The sequence below is a fragment of the Leucoraja erinacea genome, chromosome 5, assembly GCF_028641065.1.
Source record: "Leucoraja erinacea ecotype New England chromosome 5, Leri_hhj_1, whole genome shotgun sequence".
In the NCBI taxonomy this organism is placed as follows: domain Eukaryota; kingdom Metazoa; phylum Chordata; class Chondrichthyes; order Rajiformes; family Rajidae; genus Leucoraja; species Leucoraja erinaceus.
In genome coordinates, this window is record NC_073381.1 from 22490725 (window position 1) to 22513992 (window position 23268).

Sequence of the window (23268 nt, forward strand, 5' to 3'; positions counted from 1 at the left end):
AGATAGACTCCTTTTTTTCAGATTTCCAGCGTCAAAACAGATCAGATATGGATGTTATGATCCTGTGAACTTCCTTAAAGTATTAATATAGTAATTTAGTTAAGCAGTTCCATTTCAACAATTCAATCTCATTCAAACTTTTGAATAAAGTATGATGAAAGTCAATTCATGGCAGATTTAAAGTTATTAATAATGGTTTAGAACTCACAGTGGGCTATCCACATTTACCATGACTGCAAAGTATGAATTTGTCTAATTTGGATCATAGGCAGAAATTTGCATTTGGGAGTTAGCTTAATATCATGCAGAGGACTTCTGGATCATAACAGAGAAGCCTCCAACCATAATAAAGCTGAAAAACTTTGGCAACTTTTGTTAATAAACGAAGAATAGGCTGATTATAATAGTATTAGACAAGAGTTGCTGAAACTAGATTGGGTAGCTATTTAAGTGTAAATCCTCATCTGCCATGTGGGGACATTTAAAAAAACAATCGACTACGAGTTCAGAACCCATATGTGCATGTGAGAAGATAAGGATGACAAAGTTCAGGCACCTTGCATGACAAGTTTAATCAAAAAGGACAAGGAAGCATATGCATGATTTAGGAAGCTGAAATCAGCTAGTCCTTGAGGAATATAAAGGAAACAGGAAAGAAATTAGAAGGGCTAAAAGGGGCCGTGAAATATCCTTGGCAAGTAGGATTAAAACAAGAGGGAAGGGAAACATAGAAACATAGAAAATAGGTGCAGGAGTAGGCCATTCGGCCCTTCGAGCCTGCACCGCCATTCAATATGATCATGGCTGATCATCCAACTCAGTATCCTGTACCTGCCTTCTCTCCATACCCCCTGATCCCTTTAGCCACAAGGGCCACATCTAACTCCCTCTTAAATATAGCAAGAGTAGGTCCACTCAAGAGCTAGGGTGTGAATGTGTGTGAGGAGCCATAGGTAGTGGGTAAGACCATTCATAAATACTTTGCAACAGTTAGAGTGGCCTGCAAGTATGATTGCAGCGCAAGAGACTTTGACTTCTACTTCCAACTCCCAAGCATCCAATTGGACAATATACAATCCTTAGAAATTGAGATTGAAGACTTAAGGGCAAGACTGCATTACCAAATTACATGAGGGAATACTGTGTGCTGATTCACAGAGATATAGCTCACCCTCAGCTCCCCAGTCCTGAAGGTTATGCAGTGGTTATTTTCCTAGATACCCTCCCCCCCCACAGTCATTTTTTCACCTCCCGCTAGCCACCTTCTCATCGCGTGCCCCGCACAACCATAACGGCTGCTGCCGCCCGGCTTACCTCCACTTAAGGTTGCCCAGCTGCTGACCTCACAATGTCTTTGCACCTGCCCCAACTGCCTCCTGCCCCCCCCCCCCCCCCCCCCCCCCCCCCCCCCCCCGGCCTGCCAGGTTCTTGATTCCATTGTTTTTCATTGAATTGAATTGAATTATTTCTCACTTAACATCACTAATTCTTAACATTAACTTTTAATTTCAAAAATAGTTTAAAAAAAAAAAATTTGCTGTCTTCATTGACAGCTTAGATTGGACCCGCTGTGTGTGTGGGGGTGGACGGGTTAGTGTGTGTGTGTGTGACGCGGCAGGCTTCTCCCCTAATTCCATAGGGCTGCCGACAGCTTTTGTGCATGAGACGCGGACACTTCATTTCCAGAACATTCTGAACGCGTGATGCACGGTTGCATTTAGCTCTGTCTCCCCCCCCCTCTCTCTCTCTCTCCCTCTCTCTCTCTCTCTCCCCATCTCTCTCTCTCTCCCCCCCCCCTCCCCCTCCCCTCCCCCCCCCCCCCCCCCCCTCACCCACCCTCCCTCTCCATCCCCCCCCCCACCCCTCTCCCTCTCTTTGTTGCCCTTGTCTCTGCCCCTTTCTCTCTGTCTCTCCCCATTCTCTCGCTGCCCTCACTCTCTACCCCCCCCCCCTCTCTAGAAGCGCCTGCGAGTTGGGGGCTATGCGCCAGTGGATAGGGCAGTAAAAGGAGCAAATTAATAATATTAGTATATCAAGGGGGGGTAGTTAGCATGTGTGCGGGGGGGGGGGTAGTAGTTAGTGTGTGTGGCACCGCATAGCGCCCCCCCCCCCCCGAGCCCCCCCCCTCCCCCGCAAACACACGTTGAGGGAGCAGACCTAATGGGTCTGCACTTGGTCTAGTCTATCTATTATAATATAAAACTCTGTGTCCAGCTGGCTGTGTGGCCGGGTGTGTTTCTGACTTGTGGCTGCCAGCCTTTGATTCGTTTTGATAACTATTGATATGGAAGAAAATGAGAGATCCCAGAGAAAACCACAAATGGAAAATGCAAACACCACAAAAACACCACTGGAGGTCAGGAAGAATCTGGGTTATTGGACCTTTGGGGCAACATCACTTTTAATTGCACCACTGTATTGTCCTTTTTGATTAGTATTTGGCAATGATAATATTGGCCAAATAAGTATGTCACAAAATGGAGGATCTCAGCATTTGCAAAGCCTGCTTGTCATCTGTCTGTAAAAAGCTGCAAAGCCATGAGGCACATGGCTCCAGAGTGTCTGGACCCTGGGATGAAGTCCAGATGTCCCCTCAATTGTTAATATGCATGAGGGTTTTGAAGAAAGAGCTGAGCTTGGTTGCAACGCATGATCAGGATTGGGTGTTGTATAAGTATTGTTAATTATGTTACAGAGTCTTTGCACTGTTATCTTGTCATTGGTCAAAGTATGGAGTCTTACTCAAATTGTTTATGTTACCTGGGGAAATGTTTCTTTACTTTGGTGAACTGTCTTCCAACTAGAACCTTCTGTGGAAACAATGTAATGGGGTATTTTGTGATTGGGTTAGGGAGCTGTCAATAAATGTATTATATGATCTTTATTTGTGATTGGCTTGTAGGGGTTGCCCCCCCCCCCCCCCCCGCCCCGCCCCATATTTCGCGCCACGGGTCCGATACAGTATAAAAGAGGGGACACCACATGGATCGAGGTCGATCTTCTGGAGGTGCCCTTGGGAGGTATCTATTTGCACAAGGCTGAAGGGCTTGGATGAGTAGAGACAAGGATCGGACCAGCAGTGTTGGTTAGGTATCGTATAGGAAGTTCGTTTGTGAATGAGAATAAAGAGTTTAGTCGATCCAGTGCTTGACTCTGTGTTTTACTGAACTAGATTAACGGGGTAAGCTTTAGGAGCATAATTACAGCAATGATATTAATTTGATGAGACAGGATCATATTGAACGACCACGATGCAATAAGAATGGCTTACTCCTTCTTCTTTGTCTTATTTTCTTAGCTAAATCTTTTAGATCCATCTACGAGATCAGATGGGATCCAGATTTAGTATCTCATCTGAAAAATGTATCTCATAGACACTTGTACGTACAAACAAGCTTTCATAACATTGCATTCAAAGATCTGATGCTACAGATGGTGGAACTAGTTTCTTATCTCTCTCTCCACTTTAAGTAATTGTTCTGTCTTATCGGTCTTACATCCTTTTGATGACATTTACAATATTGTGGAGGCGTGGTTACCATATTGAGTGATTTGTGTCTATTTTCCAACCTATCAACAAAATTGCCTTAAAGATGTCTGTAAAAATGGGACCCACTTATTATTCGGGGACTATCTACAATTAAATCCATTCTTGAGGCCATTGATCACTGTTTTTTATGATTCCAAGTACAGATCCACCACTGATTTCCTGGCATCCTTGGTTCCAGAGCCTTTCTGGATTATCCAGTTTTGCCGGTCCAACAGAGATTGTGACCTACGTGAGGAGTCCTATTGTACGTGGACGGTCAGCCTAGGCAGCCGAGATATTGGCCCGCAAAGTCGATTGCGGAAGTCAGCTATGGGAACAGATTCTGTGGATGACAGTAGCCAGAGAGCCCCGGCCGTAGGGGGCAGATTCAACCTGCCGATCGGCGCGGAAGTTCCAATGAGGTCGAGATCAACTGCCTCTCCGGCCTAGGTGCCACATTTTCGAGGACACTTCTGGGGGAAAGAGGGAGGGGAGGTGGGGAGGGGGATTTCAAGTGCACTCTCGCAAATTTGTCCGAATTAAAGGAGGTGCCTGATCCCTATTTGCCAGAAAATCGATGGTGAACCTGTACATTTATTCAAAACATCAAACATTCAACTGAAATAAGATTTAAAATTTTGGACAAATCAATTTTTAAGGAGAAAATGAAAATGTGAAAATGTTATTGATAGTGCATTGAGACTTTCCATGGTGCACCATAAATACAAGTTACTGTTATCTTACTTGTTTCAAACGACAACCTGATTTTGTTCTACTGTGCATTAATTGGTAATTAAAGCTGACTTTCTGTAACATTTAACTTACCAGACTGGGAGTTTGGTAGTTCTGGATAAAGCCTGGTGTTGGAAATCTGCTCCACTTTGAATCAAGAAAGAAAATATTGTCACTCTGAATCTATTTTGTCACAGATCAGCCAAGCATGACATTGCAATATCATAACACTGCATATTTTGTTAGCCTGGTATTAGTAGAGATTTAAACACTATATTTCTCCTTTCCACATTAATTCATTATTTTTATTATGTTTTGTTTCTTCCTTCTATGTAAGGCGTAAATAATGTTAGGTTAATTAAAATAGGCATGGAAAAAGATCACATTCATTGCAGGAATGAGAAATAAATAGTAAATGATTCCCAAATATATCAGTCACGCATAGAAACATTTCCTTCATAGTGATATTTTTGTCATGATAAATTTTATTCAAGTATAATTTTCACTTTGAACACTATGTGAAACACGCCAATAAGCGTGCACTAAAGATATGAACAAGACACAAAATAAATTTAACTTGTGGAGTCACCATAGCATGTGAATGAAATATTTAAATGCAATATATTTCTCGTGTAATTATTGCCAATTGAAATTTAAGTGGAGCCTAAAAGCATGTGTAAGCCCTGGCTGTATATGTGTGACCACTGGCAGTTCTCAAAGCCTTCTAATTTGCCATTCCATCTTCATTTCAACCATCATCATCGATGTGTTTTGATAATATCCACCTTTTTCTAGCTTGAGAACTATATTAGAGCAAGATCTCCTGTGCTACATAATTTGCCTCTAATCTCAGAAGCTCTTTTCTTCACTTGTGACAATGTTCCATTTGCCAAAAATAATCATTCTGTAGACTAGTTGAGAATGTGAATTTTCCAAGGATCTAAAAGCAGAAAACGAATCCACTGAGTTCAGGCCGGATTTAAACTCATTTCAGAAATTTAATTAACTCGTGCTCAAAACATTGCTCCAACTAATTCTAGTTATCACTGTAATTTGTGCATTGATTTTAGAACCACATAACCTTAAATGAGCAGAAGCGCTCCAGTATAAAATCACTTTAAAAGACAGAGCAAAAAAACAAAGTACTCTAGGAACTCAGTAGATGAGGCAGCATCATGGAGGGAAATAGACAGACAATATTTCAGGTCAGGAAGAAAGGACCAAAAAGGAAGAAAGATTCTAAGGGGAGTAGGAGGTAACCGTGGCTGACAAGAGAAGTTAGGGATAGAATAAAATTAAAAGAAAAGATGTATAACAGCAAAGGGTAGCCGGAAGCCAGAGGATTGGGAAACTTTCATAGAACAACAGAGGGAAACAAAACGGGCAATACGGGCTGAAAAGATGAAGTACGAAGGGAAGCTGGCCAGGAATATAAAGAAGGACAGTAAAAGCTTCTTTGGATATGTTAAGGGAAAAAGAGTAGCAAAGTCAAATGTGGGTTCCTTGAAGGCAGAAACGGGTGGAATTATTATGGGAAACAAGGAAATGGTAGAAGAGTTGAATAGGTACTGCGGATCTGTCTTCACTAAGGAAGACACAAACAATCTCCCAGGTGTACTGGAGGACAGAGGATCTAAGGGGGTAGAGGAACTGAAAGAAATTTTCATTAGGTGAGAAATAGTATTGGGTAGGCTAATGGGACTGAAGGATGATAAATCCCCTGGACCTGATGGTCTGCATCCCAGGGTCCTCAGGGAGGTGGTTCTAGAAATAGTGGACGCATTGGAGATCATTTTCCAATGTTCAATAGATTCAGGATCAGTTCCTGTGGATTGGAGGATAGCTAATGTTATCCCAATTTTCAAGAAAGGAGCGAGAGAAAAAACGGGGAATTACAGACCAGTTAGCCTGATTTCAGTGGTGGGAAAGATGCTGGAGTCAATTATTAAAGATGTAATAATGGGGCATTTAGATAGCAGTAAAAGGATTAGTCCAATTCAACATGGATTTATGAAAGGGAAATCATGCTTGACTAATCTTTTGGAATTTTTTGAGGATGTGACAAGTAAAATGGATGAAGGGGTGCCAGTGGATGTAGTGTATCTAGCCTTTCAGAAAGCCTTCCTGCATAACTGGTGACTAAAATTAGATCACATGGTATTGGGACTAGTGACTAACATTGGTTGGCAGACCGCCCCGCAAGGTTCAGTGTTGGGGCCGTAACTGTTTACCATATATATTAATGACTTGGAAGAGGGAATTAGGAGCAACACTAGCAAGTTTGCGGATGACACAAAGCTGGGTGGCAGAGTGAGCTGTGAAGAGGATGTTAGGAGGTTGCAGGGTGACCTGGACAGGTTGAGTGAGTGGGCAGATGCATGGCAGATGCCGTATACATAGATACATAGAAAATAGGTGCAGGAGTAGGCCATTCGGCCCTTCGAGCCTGCACCGCCATTCAATATGATCATGGCTGATCATATATATTATAGATAAATGTGAGGTTAACCACTTTGGTGTCAAAAACAAGGGGGCAGATTATTATCTCAATGGGGTTAGGTTAGGTAAGGGGGAGGTGCAGCGAGGTGCAGCGAGGTGCAGCGAGACCTGGGCGTCCTTGTACACCGGTCACTGAAAGTTGGCTTACAGGTACAGCAGGCAGTGAAGAAAGCTAATGGAATGTTGGCCTTCATAACAAGGGGATTTCAGTATAGGAGTAAAGAGGTTCTTCTGCAATTGTACAGGGCTCTGGTGAGACCACATCTGGAGTATTGTGTACAGTTTTGGTCTCCTAATTTGAGGAAAGACATCCTTGTGATTGAGGCAGTGCAGCATAGGTTCACGAGATTGATCCCTGGGATGGCAGGGCTGTCATATGAGGAAAGATTGAAAAGACTAGGCTTGTATTCACTGGAGTTTAGAAGGATGAGGAGACATTTTCTAGAATTATATAAAATTATAAATTGTAAAAGGACTGGACAAGCTAGATGTAGGAAAATGGTCCCAATGTTGGGCGAGTCCAGAACCAGGGGCCACAGTCTTAGAATAAAGGGGTGGTCATTTAAGACTGAGGCGAGAAAAACTTTTTCACCCATAGAGTTTGAATTTATGGAATTCCCTGCCACAGAGGTCAGTGGAGGCCAAGTCACTGGATGGATTTAAGAGAGTTGGATAGAGCTCTAGTGGAGTCAAGGGATATGGGGAGAAGGCAGGCACGGGTTATTGATAGGGGACGATCAGCCATGATCACAATGAATGGCGGTGCTGGAAGGGCCGAATGACCTTCGTACTTCATCTTTTCAGCCTGTATTGCCCGTTTTGTTTCCTTCTGTTGTCCTATGAAAGTTTCCCAATCCTCTGGCTTCCGGCTACTTTTTGCTGTTATACATCTTTTCTTTTAATTTTATTCTATCCCTAACTTCTCTTGTCAGCCACGGTTGCCTCCTACTCCCCTTAGAATCTTTCTTCCTTTTTGGTCCCTTCTTTCTGACCTGTGCTCGAAGGGCCGAATGGCCTCCTCCTGCACCTATTTTCTATGTTTCTAGGACCCTTCTTCAGACAGATGTCAAAGGGTCATTCTTTCATCTGAAGAAAGGTGTTCGTCCAGCACTTTGTCTTTTGCTCACTTTAAATGGGCCATGACTGCTGTGGAGGCAAATATAGTCATTCAGTGCTACCATTGCCCCACAATAGGGCCTCAAAGATAGAGAAATAAGCGTGTCGGGATTTCACGTGACAAAGGAATTTTCACACAATGAAAAACACGTGCCATTTTTGATTTCGAATTAAGACCGTAGTTCACAGCACAGGATTAGAATCACAAATAAGAAAGGCAAGTAGAAAAGTAGTGCATCATAATAATATTCATACAGATACCTCGCCCACTTTCAGTCGCAGATGCCCGCATACGCTGTGGTTTTGGTGAATTTCTTTTTGATTCTTTGATCTATATAATTAAGAGGAAAAGATATGATCATGCAGAATGAAGGAATACATCCATCCCTTTTTCTTTAAAACATTAGGTCCAGACATTCTGTGGTCAAGTAACAATTAATTATACATTGTCCTCATTATTCTCAATGGTTTTGCACAGATTTCCTGTGGATTATTTTAAAAAATGCAGATAATTCAATATAATTGGCAAATGGCCTCATACTCAAGTTAAGGATAATGACATACATCCCCTCCATGGCTATAACAAATTTTATGTAAGTTTCAGCTTATAAATTTCAGCTTTGATGTTTCAGCATTAGCTCAACAATAATCAACAATAACTCAACATTGTCATTGAACCAAAAGCTTTGCTTAAGCCTGTCATCACCATTCTTCTGCCAATTATCCCTGTTCTACAATTAATGAGCAAAATCAGAACATTTGAAGGGGTTACACAAAATGGGTCTGATATGCAATAGATGTGGTCGGAATGTTCAAAGAGATTGCACCAATACAAACTCAAGATTCTTTTATGTGTAGGAAAGAACTGCAGATGCTGGTCTGAAGAAGTGTCTCTCCCCAGGAAAAAGCTTCTATCTACCCTATCCATGCTTCTCATAATTTAATATGCTTCTATTAGGTGTTCCCACAATCTATTTCAGTGGTGGGAAATAGATTCCAGAGAAAACAATCCAAATTTGTCCAACCTCTCCTTAGAGTTTATACAATTTAATAGTAAGATTAAACGAGAACTTACCAGTTTGAAGTTTGATCTTAATTTTATGAGGAGTTACGATGAGCGATTACGTGAAGAAGGGCCGTCCGTCTGCGTGCGCGTCAATCTTCAAAGCAGAACTTCCATATGACGTTGATAGTATGAGGGTGGGAGCGACGGGCACGTAATCGCTCATCGTAACTCCTCATAAAATCAAGATCAAACTTCAAACTGGTAAGTTCTCGTTTAATCTTACTATTTTACTTCGGAGTCACGTGAGTGACTGCGTGAAGATTTCAAAGCTCTGTGATTTTACGCAGGTTACGAATCCAGGCGTCACACACTGAATGGATTGACCATGGATGTGTGTAATCATTAAAGCATTCAGACATTACATAGTTAAGTAAAGACATTGATGCTTTAAATGAAAGAAAGTGTTTTTAAAATAGTTACCCCTCCCAATCTTGGGGGGAAACTAGGGGACAGAACTTAAAAGGGTACGTGCAAACATCCCCAGTCCGGTTATGGGTTTGTTATAAAACCGGTGGACCGTTATTTCATTCGTCCATCCTGCAGCCACTAGGATGTCGTCAAGGGGCACGTCCATAGCTCTTACTGCCGACGTAGATGCAGCCCTGGTGGAGTGAGATTTAACCATATAAATGTTCACTCCTGCTACCGCCAGTACCTGCTTTGACCATCTGGAGATGGTTAGAGTTGACACCTTCTGGTGTGGTTTTTTATGGCTGATGAGGACCGATTGTTCTGAGCCTCTGAGGTTCTCCGTAACTCTCAGATGGTGGTGTTAGTATGTTACCACACGCACAACTGTTAGTCCTCTGGATATGCCAAGAACTGGATCTTCATCCCTGGCATTCCTGGCCTGCTCTGTTTTATCAGGTTCCTGATTACGAATGTTATGTTGTTCATATTGGTGGTCATGTAGTCCAACCGTAGCTTTTGCAGTGTCTGGACTCTTTGTCAGTATACCACCTTCAGGGTTAGTTATAGGCGGTCCCCATTGTCAAAGTAGGGTTAGTACCATGCTCACATCCCATGTGTCCGTGTACCTTGGCCTTGGAGGTATTAAATTGTAAATTCCCTTCATGAATTTTGTTGTAAAGGGGTGCGTTCCTATCGACCCGTGCCCTGCTTCCAGCATCAGATAGGAGGAGAGTGCGCCTCTGGCACTATAGATTGCACTATAACTTTGTTTATAGTTATAGTACAGAGTTGATAGGAACTCCAAGACATCCGTTATCCGAACTGTGTTGTATTTGTTCGGACAGTCCTATGCCTTGAAATGGCCTCCTCAGAATCTGCAGACCAACAAGTTAATACGTTCATGTAGTGGATGATTGCTCCCTGTAACTGGGTTCACTAAGAGGTCCCTGCTCTTGGGTACAGCCATAACTGGCTGGACTATAGTTCCCAAAAATGTTTGGGAACCAGGCTTGAGTAGGCCAATCTGGCACTACCAATATGCCTGTGGCTTAGTCTTGGTTCATTTTGGTCAAGCATCGGTTTGTGAGACAAGTTGGCGGAAAGCATACATAAACATTCCTCCCCAATTGAGGGAGAAAGCATCCACTGCCTTTGCTCCTGGATCCAGCTCGCAGGACACATATCTGGGTAACTGATGGTTAGTCTAGATGCAAACAGATCAATATCTGGTATGCCAAATTGTGTAGTTATTTTGTTAAATATAAATGAGGTTCGACCATCTGTCGTAAAATACAGATTTTACACTACCCTTGTGATTGATATATGCCACCGCAGTGGTGTTATCAGTCTGAATTTGAACAAGCACCGGTTGCATGTTGCTACAGAAAACCTTGAGTCCATATTGTGCCCCCAACAATTCTGGGTAATTGATTCCATGTGTTGGGGAATTACAGACTCCTGCTCATTCAATCTGCCCCACAGCTCTAGACTGTGTTTGTGGCTCCCCATCCTTAGCCGCTTGCATTGGTCTGAAGATGGCTTTCGAGCAAGATTTCCCTTGAGCTGTTTCACATTCGTTATCCACCATAGTTATTCAACAATGGCCTCTGCTGGCAATCCATAGTTTTGTCAATTTGGCCTGCATGGAATCTGAGTGTTTGTTCCTTTGCTCACTGTAAATTCTGGTAATGCAAAGGCCCGGGACGTACTACTGGAAATGCAGCTACTATTTGCCAATTACACTTGCTGTTTGCCTGATAGATGGCTAGTATTTGACTATCAGGTCATAGCAGGCTTAATTAAATATTGTTGTTTGCCCCTAGGCAAAGTCACCAACATATTTACTGTTTTTGATAGTAAATTCTAGGTAATCAATTACCCTTGTAGATGTCAATTTTGATTTAACTGGATGGATGTGGTAACCAAGTCTTTAAAACAGGGTTTGTTTTGGCTAATGCTTCTGCCAATTCTTGGTGACTCCAAAATGAAAATGTCCTCCAAATATGCCATTACTATGTGGTTCTGAGACCTTTGTAGACCCAGAATTGGTTTCCATAGTTTAGTCAATAGTCTAGGAGCTGATGTCAACCCATTTGGCAGAGCCATGCCATCCAGGTAAACTTCAAATATCTCCTGTTCTTAGTGAATAGACACCGAATAGTATGCATCTTTGAGGTCGAGGCATGCCATGTGACCATTTTATAGGAAGCTCCTATAAAACAGTTGTTAGACCGTAACAAAAAATTGCTGTTCTGAAAGTCTCTACTGCACATATAAGTTAAACCTGGATGAAGTGACATTCTCCATCTGTCACCTGTCCTGAAAGGCAATCCTGCCCATGACATTGGGCCTGCCTTGAAGACAATTCCGGTCCGAGTTCCAAGTCTGCTTGGAACCTATGTATGTTGTGCAGTAAAAACAATCACATGTTGTTATCTGTTTTTTAAAACGAGATCTGAAATTCATGTTATTGTCATTTTGAACAAAAACACAAGAGTAAAATGACCAACACGTAACTGGTCCACAATCCCTTGTTTCAGTAAACCCAGACCCACCTACCTCCATGGCTACCGGTGGGCTTGTGGTCAGCCCAAAGGCCCCTGATGCGGGTTCCTTTTCTCTCCTTGATTGGGAGTAGGACTGGTAGGGAGTGTGGATTCCATGTTTCTCCTGACCTCTGCTTGGGTCTTGGTCTGAAAATCGCATCATACTGAGCCTGCCTTGTAAGACAATTCTGGCCATAATTCTGAGTCTGCCTTGAAAGACGACTCTGATCATATTTACGTGCCCAGCTTTCAAGCTACCACCGGCTTCAGTGAATCGCTTACCCCCTATGGAGGTGTGGGGAGTGTTGTCGCCTACTGATGAAGTTTTGCTTGTCGTTGGTACCTTGATTGGTCCGACAGCTTTTGCTTCCTTCTTCTGGTCTTACCTGAAGAGAGGATTTGGCGGCTGGTTTCTCCAAAGTCACCCTGATAGCGCTGTTCCCTTGCGGGCATGCCAACTGCTGGCTCTTGAGGTCATATGCATGTGCTTCAGTATGTTCATACTTTAAATTCGAGATCAGTTACCTACTGATCACTCGCACTCCCCTCCACTGAGAGTGAGATTTGTAGGCAGCCCTGAAAACAGGTGCTGCCGCAGGCCCCTGACGATACCTGCGTTGACATGGCCTCTCCAGCTGACCTAAATGAGGTTCTTGCTTTGGGTCAGACTGAAACTGACCGTGGATGCTCCTCTCCTCAGAGCAGGAGACATTTATGCAGCCCTGAAACAGGTGCCGCTGCCTGCGGGTTCTCCACAATACCCGGGCTGTCAATTAGCTAGATCTCCATCCAGGGAAGCACCCAGTGGAACCTGGATGATTGCAGAAGTACTTCTTTTCTTTTGTTTGTATGGAAGCTTATTATTAATTTTATGTAAAGCACTTTGGTGTCATGTGAGTTGATTTAAACAGTGCTATATAAGTAAACTTACTTACTTACTTACTTACTTACTTCTGTTTGTCCCTGGGAAGGTTTCCCCCTCCTGTGCTTTTATACTCTGATTCAGAGTGGTTTCTTCCATATGTACTTCCCCCTCCAATGGGGAAAACATTGGGCTGCCCCATGTGTGAGGCTCCCGGCACGGCCTGCTGTAGAGGCCCGTGGTGATACAGCTCCCTCCTTTGGAGCAGATCATTGTTGGAGCAACTTCTCCATAAGTTGCTCCATGTGGGAGAGTTGTCCTCAGACGCTCTCCGTTGAGGGAGGGTATCCCTCTTCCCCGGACTCATCTGAGTCAACGGGTTTGTAAGACTTGCGGGTGGTTTTACGTCCCGCAGGACCACCACGGAACCCCTCCTCCTGCACAAAGTCTCCTGCCGATTCTGCTGCCGGTGCTAATGTCTGGAACAACACCGTCGCCCGCTACTGGGAATGCTGCGGTCTTCGGCAGCCAACTTCCCCGCGGACTGTCTCCTCGACATCTCTGCTCTGAAACTACAAAAAGCTTCAAGCCCGAAAGAACGCAGGTAAGTAATTCAACTTTCCTTACCTGCCCATCCCGACGGCTGGGAGGACGTAGTGCCTCTGCCAGTCCATCGTGCGCATTGCGTTCAGACGTAATGACGCACCCGCAGACGGACGGCCCTTCTTCACGTAGTCACTCACATGACTCCGAAGTACAATTCAGGCAGTATCCTTCATATAATGGAGCCACCAGAACTACACACAACACTCCCAAATGCAACATGAGTTCCTGATCCATATACTCTTGCTGTGACCATTGAAGGCAAGCATGTCATACATCTTCTTTACCACTCTAGTTGTGTTGCCACTTTCAGGGACCTATGGAATTGGACCCCCACATCCCTATCTACATCAATGTTATAAAAGGTACTGCCATTAATTGTATACTTTCGCCTTACATTGGAACTCACAAAGTGTAATGTCTCGCACTTGTTGAGATTAATTACCATCTGCCATTTCTCTGACCATTTCTATAACTGAAATAAATCCCACTGTATCCTTTCACAACACTCCTCATCAATGTTGGTGTATCTGCAAACTTACTAACTATGCAAAATACAAGTCAGCTGGTCAGGCAACGTCTGTTAAGGGAATGCACAAATGACATTTCAGGTAACAATCCTTTAGATCGGCAGTGCTTGAAAGGATGTTAGAGGCAGGTACTCTCACATCTGGAAGAGAACCCAAATCACTCATAGTAGATTACAGAAAAGTGCCAGTAAATGGGATTAGTAAAACACAAAAATGTAATGGTCAGCCTGTCCCTGTACTGTATTGACTGCGTTGGATGAAAGTACTATCTGCACGTTCAGAGGGCTTGAAACCTGCAACATTGAAATTTCTTGGAGCTTGGCCAACATTGAGTTCCCTATCAATGCGACTATTAAAAGGAGGGTTGGCTATTTATACAATTTGATTTCTGTGAAGGGCTACCAGAATTGACCTCCATGTTTCAATCCACAACAAAAGTAACATTTATTTGTGAAATCTAAATAAAGCACAGTATTCATTGTGGAACTAATTACAGATTTTTCTATTGTTAAACTGAACTATTAAAAGCATAGATAAAAGCAAATTTTAAAATTTCTCAGGCAGTTAGGCATCGGAGCCAATTTGGAAACAATTTAATTTATTATTTCTGAATTCTTGCGTGAATGGAAATTTCATTCTGGAATCTACATTGCACATCAGTAAATTTGTTTTCTGAGGTAGTGAAAAGCTTTTGATTGTGCGCTATCCAGGCAAAGAGAATACTATAGGTAATTACAGTCAAGCACAGTGTACAGATAAGGTCAAAGTGTACAACAATTAGTGCAAGATAAAGTCTGATTAAAGATAATTAAAAGTTCTCCAATAAAGGTGGGAGTTTGTAGGAAGGACCTGCAGATGATGGTTTAAACCGAAGATAGACACAAAAAGCTGGAGTAACTCAGCGGGTCAGATAGCATCTCTGGAGAAAAGGAATACTTGACGTTTTGAGTCGAGACCCTTCTTCAGACTGAGAGAAGGTAAAAAAGGGAAATGAAAGATAAAGACGGTGATATAGAGAAATATAGAACAAATGAATTAAAGATGTGCAAAAAACTAACAATTATAAAGGGAACAGGCCATTGTTAGCAGTGGCCGAGGTGAAAACGAGTTACAGATAATGAAACTCAAGACGGCTTACACACTAGCTGATGAGAGAACAAAAATCTAATTAGTTTGGGTAGGAATATCTGAACTATCATATCTTTGCTGCATTTAACTGCAGAGAAAAAATTGAAATAACGATGTAGAACATAGAACGGTAAAGCACAGGAACACGTACTTTGACCTGGGGTCCATGCCGAGCATTATTATCGGTCAAACTAATCTCCTCCACATGCATGTGATCCATATTCCTATATTCCTCGCATTTCTATGTGCCTGTCTAAAAAAGCCTCAAGTTTCAGAGAAAAAAAAATCATACACTTCGCTTTTGAAGCTTAGTAGATTTCTTACTTTGATTCTGGTAACTGAAAGATCAGTTTCAAATTGACTGAATATAACAAAAGAAATAGGCATATAAAACATCACAAACCTTTGTTTGCGTTCTTGCTATTCTTTTGGTGGTTCCACGAAGTTCTTCATTTTGGTACTGCTCAGTGAAATTGCCCAATATTTCATATAGCTCTTGGGTTTCAGTTGGAGGCTCGACATCTCCATATAGAATTGCAGATGCCCTGATGTCCTGGCAGTAAAATCTATTTAAACACATTTTTACAGAATTATTATTTTCAAAATTATGAACTCCAGTGCATTATATATTGTTTGATCTGAGTAAACATGAAACTATTTTATACTAACAAAGCAATCTAAATTTCAAACATCACATTATAGAGGAGGCCATATCAATAGCATTGAATGAAGTGGACATGGTTGGTAAGAGGTGCACATAAGTCTTGGTTTCATCTGGAAAGAGTGCTGGGGATCAAAGGTTTCAAAGGTCTTTTGTTGTCATATGTACCAATTAAGGTACAGTGATATGCAAATTACCATGCAGTCATATGAAAGAAAAAGCAACAAGACACACAACTACATAAAAGTTAATATAAAGATCCATCACAGCGGATCCCCCACATTCCTCACTGTGATGTAAGGCTAAAAAAGTAGAATCTTCTTCCTCTTTATTCACTCACAATCAGGGCAGTCAAACAATCCGTCGGGGCGATCAAAGCTCCCGCATCTGGGCGATTGAAGCTCCCGCGTCGGGGCGATCAAAACTCCTGCGTCAGGGCGGTCGAAGCTCCTGCGGCTTGGAGTTCCCGAAGAGAACTGACCAGAGACTGCTAGCTCCGTGATGTTAAGTCCGCAAGCTCCTATGGTTGGAGCGCCAAGATCAATCCCTGGCAAAGGGATTGCGGGCTCCATGATGTTAAAGTCCCGTAGGCTCCCTGCGATGGAGCTCTCAAAAGTCGATCTCCAGCAAAGGCCGCCAACTCCTCGATGTTAGGCTGCAGTGCGGATGAAGATACTATACAGAAAAAAATGTATCTCTGTCGAGGTAAGAGATTAGAAAAAGCTTCCCGGAACCGCCCCCGCCCCCACACTCCCCACATAAAACAAGCTAAACAACATTAAAAACATAAATTTAACACATACTATTAAAACACAAAGAAGGAAAGGACAGACAGACTGTTGGCGAGGCAGCCAATGCTGGCGCCACCCAGTGGATTTCTGAATAGAGGTGAGCGAGGAGGTGCAGGAAAGGGTGTTTAATCTCCTGCGGTTGGATGGAAAAATGCCTGGGGAGTGAGTGGGGTAGGTGGGGAGGGATGAGCAAACCATGAAGTAGGAGAGAGAGATATCTGCAGAAGGGAGAAAGGGTTGGGAGGGGAAGATGTGACTGGTGATGGGATTGTGTTGATGGAGGAAGAAATATCTGAGAATGGTGTGTTGGATGCAGAGGCTGGATGGGGTCAAAGGTAAGGTCCTGGGAAACTCTATCTCTGTTCTGTCTGGGAGGTGGGAAGCAGAACTGCAGTAAATGGAGGAGACATGGTTGGGAGCTCCATCAACAAATGCAGGGGGTGGGAATACCACGTTTCATGAAGGAAGAGGACATCTCGGATGTCCAAGAGTGGAAAGCCTCATCCTGAGAACAGATGTGCTGAGATGGAGAAACCACAAGGAATGGTGTCCTCGCAACAGCTCGGATGAGTGGAGGCATAGTCAAGAGATCTGTGGGAATCAGTGGGGTTGTAATAGATGTCTGTTGGTAATCTGTCTCCTGACATGGGGACAGAGAGAAAAATAAAGTGTATTGAGGTGTTAGAAAATGGTCCAAGTGAATTTGTACTACTGACTAAGAAGAGTTTGAATAGAAAACATGATGTAAGGAACATGGAACGTAAGTACTTATATATGACATTCAAATACATATGTCAAACACTGGCAGTGACTTACAATGATGGTGCCTATCTATACGTATCTAAAACTCTCATCTGGTTATCTTCTGGTTTTTGTTGTATTTAAATTTGTGCAAAAACAGTAAGTGATTGCGCTACGGATTTTTGCCACCTTACTCACCGTTGTCCTGTGCTGCAAATGCACCTAGTTTTGTTCCGATTGATGGTATATTTTAAACGTTGTTAAGGTTTTAACATCTCTCCTCTCCTGTCAGTCATGGCCAGGACGGCGCCGCCCTTTCCTGCACCATCGCCGCACTGATTGTCCAGGCCCCGCTGTCAGTCACCGGCCATGCCCGCCTCCCTGCCGGCGCACACCTTCCTGCCGGCACCCACCTTCCGGCGCGGCCTGCCTGCCGGCACGCCTGCCTACCCGCAGCCGTCGCGTCCTGAAGCCCGCAGCCGCCACGGCCCAAATCCCGCAGCCGCTGCTCCGGCACGCAAAGGAGGGAAAGGAGAGGCAACCTCGTGATCCTGGGTAGGTGAGGAGGGAGAGTGGGGGATTGAGGGAGAGGAGGGGGTAGGGTAGGGAGGGAGGGGGAAAGTGGGGAAAGTGGGGGGGGGGGGGGGGGAGGAGGGGGGGGGGAAATGGAGGGGGTAGGGCGTGGCAGATAGAGGGAGAGGAGGGCAGTGGGGAGGGGGGGAGGTGAGGAGGGATAGTGGGGGGAGATAGGGGGAGGAGGTGGGGAATAGAGGGATAAGGAGGGGGGGCAAGGAGGGGAGAGGAGTTATGGAGGGAGGTAGTGACTGAGGCTAGGGGAAAGGAAAGGGAGGGAGAGGTGAGGGAGGGCCACGCAAGGAGGGAAAGGAGCGGCCCCCTCGAGATCCTGGGGTGAGGAGGAAGAGTGGGGGGGTTGGTTTGAGGGAGAGGAGGGAAAGTGGGGGAGGTGAGGAGGGAGAGTGGGGGAGGAGGGGGAATAGGGGGGGGAGAGGAGGGGAGAGAGGGTGGGGAAGGTAGGGAGTGGGGAATAGATGGAGAGAAGGGCAGTGGGGGAGGTGAGGAGGGAAAGTGGGGGGGGGGGGGGATAGGGGGACGTGAAAAGTGGGGGATGGAGAGATAGGATAGTGGTATGGAAGGGAGAGGAGTTATTGAGGGAGGGAAGGAGTGACTGAGGGTAGGGGAAAGGAGAGAGCGAGACAGTTAAGGGAGGGATTAGAGGCGGAGAGTTGAAAGAAGAGGGAGGGTGACGAGGAGGTGGGTAGAGTGCTGGGGGATGAGGGGAAATGAGCCGCGCCTACGCAGTTGGGCACTACTGGTGAGTGGTGGAATATTGCGTTGGGGAAAGGATTGCATTGGGGGACCAGACCTCCCATGTGACAGGGACCCAACGGGTCCCACTTTGTCTAGTATTTAAAAAAATCAGTAATAGTGATGATTTTACCATCAAATTAAATTTTAATACCAGAACAGCAATTTGATTTGATGCTCAAAATGAAATATCTGTTTATAAATAGAAACAATATCAAATTACTATTCTGAACTGTGGATAGGCAGGGTCAGCTTAAAGTAACTATTTAAAAACAAAAATGTACAAACCAAATTACAAAAATAAATGAATTAAAACCTGTATAAAGTTGGACTAAGCAAAATTGTTTGACCATTTATATTGCCTCTCTTCTAATACCTCTTGGAACGAGCTAGTTTATCTTGAGACAAGTACCACGACCTGAACCTATACTCCATGGTCATGTGGAACAGCATTCCAACATAAATATGTCAATTAATGTTTGGACACGTTACATAAAGTATTTGGACAGAAAAACAAATCTTTCTGCAACTTACTTGCGATTGGTCTCTTTTCTTTCAATCAAGCAAGATCCCTCCAATGATATTCCAGCAAACAACCCACGTGCTTTGCAGTATGTGTACATCGCAGCTGAACTTCTTAGGGCAACATCTCCCTCTAAGTTTCTGTAAAACATTATCTGATGTTCATTAATACATTATATGAGAAAATTTAATAATATGCAGATCTTTACTTTATGTCTGGGTCCACGACAGGACTTCAGAGATATGCACACCCAGGAGCTTAAAGCTGTTGAGTCTCTCCACCACCCACCCATTGACGAAGACAAGTTTGTGGATCCTCGGTCTTCCTCTTGCAAAGTCAACAGTCAGTTCCTTGGTTTTACTGATGTTGAGAGCAAGGTTATTGTTCTGTCACCATTCGATCAGCTGACTGATCTCCATCCTATACTCTGACTCATTACCTGTAATTCAGCTCACAACGGTGGTGCCATCAGCAAATTTAAAGATGGAGTTGGATCTGTGTCCGGCTACACAATCATGAGTGAGCAGAGCAAGGGGGTGAGCACATACGCTTGATGTGCCCCTGTCTGGGTGATTATTGAAGTGTTGTAGCTAATTTCTATCAATTGTGTTGAAAGAAAGTTGAGGATCCAGTTGCACAGAAATACGTTGACACTCAGTTCTCTGAGTGTGCTAACATGTTTGATGGGAATAATGGTGTTGAACACCAATCTTAGTCTATGAACAACAGTCCGTGGTCCAGTACAGAGTGGAGAGCCAACGAGATCGCTTCCCCGTTGATCCATTGTGGCGAAAGGCAAATTGTAGTGGGTTCAGGTTCTTGCAGAGGCAGTAGTCGATATGCACCATAACCTCTCAAAGCATTTTATCATCAAAGACGTTATTGCCACCAGTCGGTTGTCATTGAAGCATGTTACCTTACTCCTCTTCGGCACCCGTATTATTGATCCACTTTTCAAACAGGGGAACCTCCAACTTCTGTCAAGAGAGGTTGAAGATGTCCACAAACACTCCAGTCACAGTTGGCTCGCGCAGATTTTGAGAACGCAACGTAGTACATCATCAAGTCCAGATGCTTTTTTAGGGCTCACCCTCTTGAAATAACTTCTGACGCCAGCCTCGGTGACTAAGATTGCAATACCATTCGGGGCTATGGGGGTCCGAGAAGGCATATCAGTGTTCTCCCTATCGAACCAATCAATCAATCAATCAATCAGATTTATTCATCACATACACAATAAAGTGCAGTGAAATTAACTTGCCAGCAGTGGTACAATAAAAAAAGAACAAATACACAATAAAATTTAACACAAACATCCACCACAGCATTCTTCACTGTGGAGGAAGGCACAAAGTAGTCAGGCCTCCTCCAGTGTTCCCCCGTGGTCGGGGCAATAAACCTCCGCAATCGCCGCAGTGGGCGGCCAGATGTACAGGCCCTCTCTTCTGGAAGGTAATTCCCGAATCGGTGCTTCCCTACCGGAGACTGCAGCTTCAAGATGATGTAGGCTGCAGGCCGACGGTCGGAGCTCTTCTCCAGGGATTCCCGGCGAGGGATCCCACTCCAATGGTAAATCCAGGCCAGGCCGATAGAAGCTCCGCAGAATGCGGCTTCAAGATGTTGAAGGCTGGCGATAGAAGCTCCACAGAATGCGGCTTCAAGATGTTGAAGGCTGGCGGGTCGGAGCTCTTCTCCTCCGGGGATCCCCAACGAGGGATCCAAGACTCCGGACGTCGCACCCGCGGCTAGAAGCTCTGCAGGCCGCAGTTTCGGACTGAACAGTCCACGGGCCAGCGATCGGAAAAACCTCACGCTGTGCCTGCTGCTGCAGCTCCGGGCCCTTCTCTTGGAAAGATCACACCAATCCTTGGTGTTAGGCTGTGAGGGAGGAGATATGGAAAAAGTTGCCTCTCCGTGGAGGAAGTGACCAAAAGCGGTTTCCCCCTTACCCTCCCTCACCACCCCCCACACAAGACACTAAAACAAACATTTGGACAAACTGAAAAAAACAAAAAAAATTGAAATCACAGCACGCTGCTGGCAGGGCAGCCGTCTCACAGTGCCCCCACCACACACACACCCTGCCCGCGGTGATTGCATAGAATGCATTGAGCTTACCCAGGAGTGATGTCTCGCTGTCGCTTGAGCTGCTACTTGGTTTCTCCTTGTAGGAAGTGATGGCGAGCAAGCCCTGCCATAGCTGCTCAATGCCCGTCTTGTCCTTCTGTTTAGAGGAAAAGTCCCATTTAGCCTTTTTGATGGCCTCATCAAGATTTTATGTGGACATATAACTCTGCATCGCCAGGCTTGAATGCCTGAGAAAAATGATCCTCAGATGATTGCGGACCAGCTGGTTTCTGGTTGGGGAACACTCGGATGGTTCATATGGGAACAAACTCCTCCACACATTTCCTTATGATGTTAAAAAACAACTATGGCATATTCGTGCAAGTCCGTTACCGAGTCATTGAATATCGCCCAGTCACCGACTCTAAGCAATCCCGGAGTCGTTCCTCAGTCTCTCCTGACTGACTCTGTGCAGTCCTCACTGCCGGGGCTGCACTCTTTAGTCCCTGGCAATTTGTAAGAAGGAGCACAGCCAGCTGGTCGCGTTTCCCAGTGTGGGTGAGAGATGGAGCCAAAGGCATCTTCGATGATGGAATAGCAATGGTCAAGGGTCCTTGATCTTCTGGTGCTGCAGGAGACTTGCTGGTGGTTGCTTGAGAGTGATTTCTTCAAGATGGCCTTGTGGAAGTCCCCGGCTATGACAGGAAAGATGGTGGGGTACATCTTATGGTGTTTGTTGACCACGGTATGCAGCCCCTCCACAGACACCTGCCTGGGGTGCGATGTAGACTGTGGTCATGATGATGGCGGTAAACCCTGGGGAGGTAGAAGGCACTGCACTTCACCGCTAAGTGATGCAGGTGCGGAGAGCAGGAGTTTTAAAAGACCGGCACGTCGGAGCACCACAAAGAGTTTATCATGAGGCAGACGCCACTGCCTCTCCCTTTCCCTGATGCCTCTGTTCAAACCAAATGATGAATGGAGATATCTTCAGGCTGGAGGGCTGAGTCTGTTGGCGAGCCCATTACGTAATGGCAGAGCCAGAGCGTAATAAATAAAATGAATACAGAATATTGATAACATCTTGTTTGAATAAGTAATTTAGTCAGTAAATTTTAGTACAAAATATTAAATATTTCTTCAAGAAACGAAAAAATATACATTAATTTACCTGCCAATAGGTCCAATTGCAACAGTAAAATTTCCACCCAGAGTAAGATTTCCCCCTTTTGTAAAAGCATTAACAGCACGCTGGTGATTCAGGATTATCACCAAATCTGATACCTACAATAGATGTTAAAAAGATTTTTTTTAAATGTAACAACACGTCAACAATAGGCGAAAAGGCTTTTGACATGTTAGCCTTCATCAGTCAGAATATTGAGTTTAGAAGTTGGGAGGTGATGGTGCAGTTCTGTAATACAATGGTGAGGCCACATTTAGAGTACTGTGTTCAGTTTTTGGCATCATGTTATAGGAAAGATGTTGTCATGCTGGAACTAAATGCAGAGATGATCTACGTGGATGTTAGAGGAATCATTAGAGGAATAGATTGGGTAAATGCACAGAATCATTTGCCCAGAGTGGGGAGAATCGAGAACCAGAGGACGTTACGTTTAAGGTGAGGGGGGAGAGATTTAATAGAAACCAGAGGGCTAACCTTTTTTTTATACAAAGGGTGGTGGATGTATGGAATGAGCTGCCGGAGGAGGTAGATGAGGCAGGTACTATTGCACCATTTAAGAAACATTTAGACAGGTACATGGATAGGATAGGTTTATGGGCCAAACGCATGCCGGTGGGACTAGAGTCAAACCCATGTCTCACGGTGCGAGTCCACCCACGAGTGGTCCCGAGTTAAAAACAAGTTAAACTCGTGGTAGAATTAACGTAGTGGGAACGACGAAACTCGTGGACATAACTTAGCGACTCGTAACGCTAACAGCAGGTACTCGGGAAACTTGTTAACTCGTGAAAATTTTTCAACATGTTGAAAGATTTCCACGAGTCAAATTAAATCTTGAAGGAAAAATTGGAAACTTTTAAACTTGTTGTAATACCGTAATAGCCCGTGAGTTTACGGTAGTGACTCATGAGTAACTCGTGGGTTTGGCCTGAGTGCCAGAAGTGAAATGTT

The 23268-nt window shown here is 44.2% G+C and overlaps 1 protein-coding gene and 1 long non-coding RNA gene across 3 annotated transcripts in view; one reads left to right on the forward strand and one right to left on the reverse strand.

The window, feature by feature from the left end:
* LOC129697044 (uncharacterized) overlaps positions 1 to 23268 on the forward strand; it is an 86823-nt gene that overhangs the window by 49487 nt on the left and 14068 nt on the right. The gene's annotated exons all lie outside the window — the stretch shown is intronic.
* The window catches only part of sh3yl1 (SH3 and SYLF domain containing 1), a 47172-nt gene that overhangs the window by 8303 nt on the left and 15601 nt on the right, over positions 1 to 23268 (reverse strand). For both annotated transcript variants that reach the window (XM_055635237.1, XM_055635238.1), the window contains exons 5-9: positions 22303 to 22415; positions 19076 to 19204; positions 15426 to 15588; positions 8138 to 8207; positions 4355 to 4408 (exon numbers count right to left, since the gene is read on the reverse strand). In XM_055635237.1, the coding sequence (XP_055491212.1) occupies positions 4355 to 4408; positions 8138 to 8207; positions 15426 to 15588; positions 19076 to 19204; positions 22303 to 22415 (529 nt within the window). The remainder of the gene's footprint in view (positions 1 to 4354; positions 4409 to 8137; positions 8208 to 15425; positions 15589 to 19075; positions 19205 to 22302; positions 22416 to 23268) is intronic.